Source organism: Xiphophorus hellerii, chromosome 23 (genome assembly GCF_003331165.1).
Source record: "Xiphophorus hellerii strain 12219 chromosome 23, Xiphophorus_hellerii-4.1, whole genome shotgun sequence".
Classification (NCBI taxonomy): Eukaryota; Metazoa; Chordata; class Actinopteri; order Cyprinodontiformes; family Poeciliidae; genus Xiphophorus; species Xiphophorus hellerii.
This window is the reverse complement of record NC_045694.1, coordinates 30,703,081-30,707,300: the sequence shown is the minus strand read 5'-3', so window position 1 is coordinate 30,707,300 and position 4,220 is coordinate 30,703,081. Positions and strand designations below refer to the sequence as shown.

Sequence of the window (4,220 nt, the reverse complement as noted above, 5' to 3'; positions counted from 1 at the left end):
ACAAAAGAAAGTTTCAAACATTTCTGCAACATTAGGTTGAATTGTAGTATTTTGCACATGAATGGATAAAAGAAAACATAATCTAATGTTTGAGTTCTTCACCAAAGACAATATATCAATAACATATTGTCTTCAATATGTTATTGAAGACAATTTATTTATTTTGTCATTCTTCAATCAGAGTTGATGCTTTTATTTTGAAAGGAACCAATCCTTACTGTAACCTGGTTTGTTCTCCATGACAACCAGTTTGATAACACAGATACTCAGTGTGCAGAGGCTGGTTTAGTACCCCAGAAGATGGATTGATTTTCCACAGCCACAGGTAAATAATTACATCTATATTAGTAAGAGTGTACACTCTGCTTATTTATCTATGTATTTATCTATCTATATATATCTATGTTTTACACTCTATGTGTAAGTGAGGTGTTTGTTGGTGTTTGCAGTGAGTAAGGATGAAGCCGGCTCACAGGAAGAGTGATATGGAGCGTTTGGGTGTGTTTATGGAGATGAGCTACATCTCTGCAGGAGACACGTCAGCAAACAGCCGTGAGCATGACATAAACTTTACTAACCTCTTGTAAATGTAGACAGCTCCTTTAAATGATCCCACAGCTGACAGCATGGCGGTAACAGACAACTACAGGAGCCTGCTGGAAAAAGGAGGTCAACGAGAATCACTTCAATAACACTAGGCTGGCTTTTTACAGAAACATGAAACTGGATGAAGAAAATTGCAAAAATATGTTTAGTAACAGTCAAATACATGGCAATTCCAAAACTACAGAATCCAACATACAAAATAGTGTTCTTTTCTTAGTCTTGGATTAACAGGAACTGCAAAGTCATGTTTAGACGTCATTCACACAAGGTCACAATTTAACTAGGGTAAAAATCAGACCCTTGTTCTGCACTATTTGCTTCATCCAGAGGGTCTGGGTTCTCGGCTGCTGACAAATGTTTGCTTCCTGGAGGTGTGGACTGAGGTCCACACCTCAGTCCACACCTAAAACTGTGTTGAGGTTTTAAATTTTACCCACTTGCTAACCTTGCCCATGATGTGTGTATATTAATGTTAGATGCACTCTTCTTACTTCTGTGTTTTGAAAAATAAAACTGCTTTCACCACGGCTTACTATAGTTGATGCGAGGAGCGGCCAGATTGGACCATGAAGTGTAATTGGAGCTGCTCCAACTATCTCCAAATTCGACTTTGGAGGATGTTGCAGTTAATTTTTCCAACTGGGAAGTCAGAATTTCCCAGTTCTGAATACGACTGGAACGCATCATTAATCCAATTGTTTTCAAAGTGCCTGCACTCTGAATGGTCATTTAATCTGACTTTTACATCATTGCTATGCGACATGCGTCATAATTCTGCACCAAAAGAAGCCCGATGAGGTTGGAGTCGCAAACTGTTCACACACAAGTCTGATTGCAGTTGTAGTGGTATCAGGACCACGCAAAAAAAAATTAATAAAAATAAATTAATCAGATTTCCTCTGATTATTTTACAGGTCATTGCTTTCTAAAACGGTGATTCATTCAAAACGCATCATTGACTGACCGTATAATTAGCTGATTATTTCATGGTGTTCTTTTCATCCCTGCATTTACTTCTTATGGCTCTTGTCCACCCATTTCAACTTAGTTTAAAGATTTTTCACTACCAACAGAATGCCTGTTTTTGGAACGTAAATCACAGGGTTTAATTTTTGCCAATGGGACGTTAGAAGTGGCGATAATGCACCAAAATGTTGCCAGCCAACCGCCATTGAAGAAGAAACTAAACGTAAACTAAAGACAATTTAAATGCTGCACAGTAAAGTTATTACCGGACCACCAAGGTCCTCACAGGCTGGAATGGTTCAAACTGGAGAACAATGGAGGTCGTTCAGCCGACTGGATGCCATTAACAGAAAGTGACCGCCGAACAATAGGATGGAGAGCCGGTTGTTTACTAGCATGTCTGACGCCCACATAATGATGATGATAACACCACTGTGCTTTATTGTTTTAGCCAGCCAATAATTAGGGACAAGAGGTTCCTTACTATCTCTACATTTTGTCATGATTGGCAGGATTCCAACATTTGAAAAGTAAAATTTCATAAAATATGTAACCATGAGGCGCTCTAAATGCCTGCAAATGTTTTGCTTTTTGAATTATTAACAAAAGGTTGCTTCCTACCATCACTGTGTTCACTCAGGGTACCTGGCCCGCAGAGTTGGATGGTCTAGAATGGCTCACAAGATCCTCCCTCCTGTAGTCTCTGGTCCTCCAGAGTTTGAACGAACGTTTCGTGCGCAGTAAGTCAGCTGCCTGTACAGATTAAAATTCAATGTGCTAGCTTTGGAAAATAAGGAAGAGACTTACCAAATTACGGTGACTTTGAACAGAAAGTGCATCACTTTTAAATTCTGTTGACCTTTTTTGTGTTTTGTGAGTGTTTATGGTTGTGGGGTGTCATCATTTTCCAGAAACCTTTCCGTTTTGGCTCCATGTTTGCTTAATAACCCAGTCCTCGAGTGCCACTGCCCTCCAACTCTGATTCATCCAAAAGTTGAATTTAGATGATGTTGTCCTGGAAACAGGTTTTCCAGAACAACCTCAAACTTCATCTTTGTACAGTTACCTCCTGAGCACCGGTCATGCTTAGAACCTTTTAGACAGAAACTGTTAGCTTCTGGCGTTGGCAATAATAACAACCTCAAAAGAGTGTGCAGCCATCATCTGTTTCCATCAAACTGGTCTCACATGCTGAGAAGACTGAAACGGAGAGAAGCTCTGTTTGGAGAGTGTCCAGGCTGGCTAATTGGTGCCACATTTGAGAAATTTCATAAGGATTTTAGTTGATGGATCACCTCAAAGAAGTACAATGGGGAAAACAAGTATTTGATACACCGCAGCTCTAATGTCACCTCTAATGAGCGAACCTGCAGACGTTCCTACATCATATATTGGTTTTGTGTGTTTGCAGTCAGAACTGTGTGGAGTTCTACCCCCTGTTCTTGGTGAGTCTGTGGACCTGTGGGATGTTCTTCAGCGAGGTGCTAGCTGCAGCAACAGGTTTGGTCTACATGGCGGCCAGGCAGCTCTACTTCAACGGCTACACCCAGTCCACCAAGAAAAGGTTACCCGCCCTCATCGTCTGTCCTAAGAACAAAGCATGTACAGATGTCAGGAGAGCATTGTGCTCAGTGAGCGGTGTCTGCTCTGCAGGTTACCTGGCTTTTACCTGACCCTGGCTGCACTTCTCACCCTGTCCGTTCTGGCTGTGGTCGGAATAACGCGCGGACTCCTGGACAAGTACTTTTACACCCCTATCTAAAGATTTACATCTGTTTCATGTGAAGAAGAAAAGGATTGCAAATATTGTTTTTATGCACATAGCAATCCTGTGTTCTCCAAGTGAACAATCTGTAGACAGAAGCTGTTCTGGTTCATCTGAGTAATTATCAGTAATTGTCTAAAAGTGGTTTCTGACCAGTTTTCGCTGCTGCTGGGTTCTGAATGAGGGCAGACCGGTTGCAGTTTTCTGGCCGATTGTTGATCTATAGAAAGTCTGCCATGCCGATTCTGATTTTGGCCAGTGCCAAATTATTTTTTTTGTCTGAAATGTTGCTAAATATAACAAAAAGTCGCTGAAGTGGTAACAGTGGAGTGACTATTGTTGACTGGGAATGTGCAGACATGATCTGGTGGATGGGTGCATCACTCAAACCTTTCAGATTAGTGAATAAGATTGGCTTCACATTTAAGTATCGGCCAATCACAATCCTCCAAAATTAGGTTTAATAGAGTGTAACTGACAAATTCGTATTAAAGTCAACTTTGTCAAAACCAATAAAGTTTTTTTTCCCCCTCATCCAAGTATGTCTTCTCATTTGAATTTTAATTATTGCTGTTAAAACATGATTCATATGCCTGGCAATTTTTGAATTCCTTTCATTCAGTGAAGAAGTCTCTTTAATTCTGACTGGAAATGAGACAGTCTTCTGTTAAAAGGTAACACAGTGTAAACAGATTGTAAGTTTAGAAAATAAAGTCTTTATTTAAATTTTCTTATCATGCATTAATACTAGTGGTGGGACTTTGCTAGAATTTTTTGTTGAGTTAATTGCAGGGTATGTAATTAATTGGGTTTTAAAAGAAAACTACATGTTGACAAAATAAGTAACATTTTCAATTAAAAAATCCATTTAGCAGTTTTTGAG

The 4,220-nt window shown here is 39.7% G+C and overlaps 1 protein-coding gene across 1 annotated transcript; it reads left to right on the top strand.

Moving 5' to 3' along the window:
- The first annotated feature begins 234 nt into the window (after nucleotides 1-234).
- LOC116714509 (microsomal glutathione S-transferase 2-like) lies at nucleotides 235-3,876 on the top strand. The gene is made up of 5 exons (XM_032555127.1): nucleotides 235-325; nucleotides 450-552; nucleotides 2,213-2,312; nucleotides 2,984-3,136; nucleotides 3,226-3,876. Exons 2-5 carry the CDS (start codon nucleotides 459-461, stop codon nucleotides 3,332-3,334), a joined length of 456 nt encoding a protein of 151 aa, XP_032411018.1. The 5' UTR covers nucleotides 235-325; nucleotides 450-458; the 3' UTR covers nucleotides 3,335-3,876.
- The last annotated feature ends 344 nt before the right edge of the window (nucleotides 3,877-4,220 follow it).

Coding starts and splice junctions, on each gene's coding strand:
- LOC116714509 (XM_032555127.1), top strand. CDS start 459: ATGAAGCCGGCTCACAGGAAGAGTGATATGGAGCGTTTGGGTGTGTTT. Junction 553..2,212: donor AGACACGTCAGCAAACAGCC/GTGAGCATGACA, acceptor GTGTTCACTCAG/GGTACCTGGCCCGCAGAGTT. Junction 2,313..2,983: donor GAACGAACGTTTCGTGCGCA/GTAAGTCAGCTG, acceptor GTGTGTTTGCAG/TCAGAACTGTGTGGAGTTCT.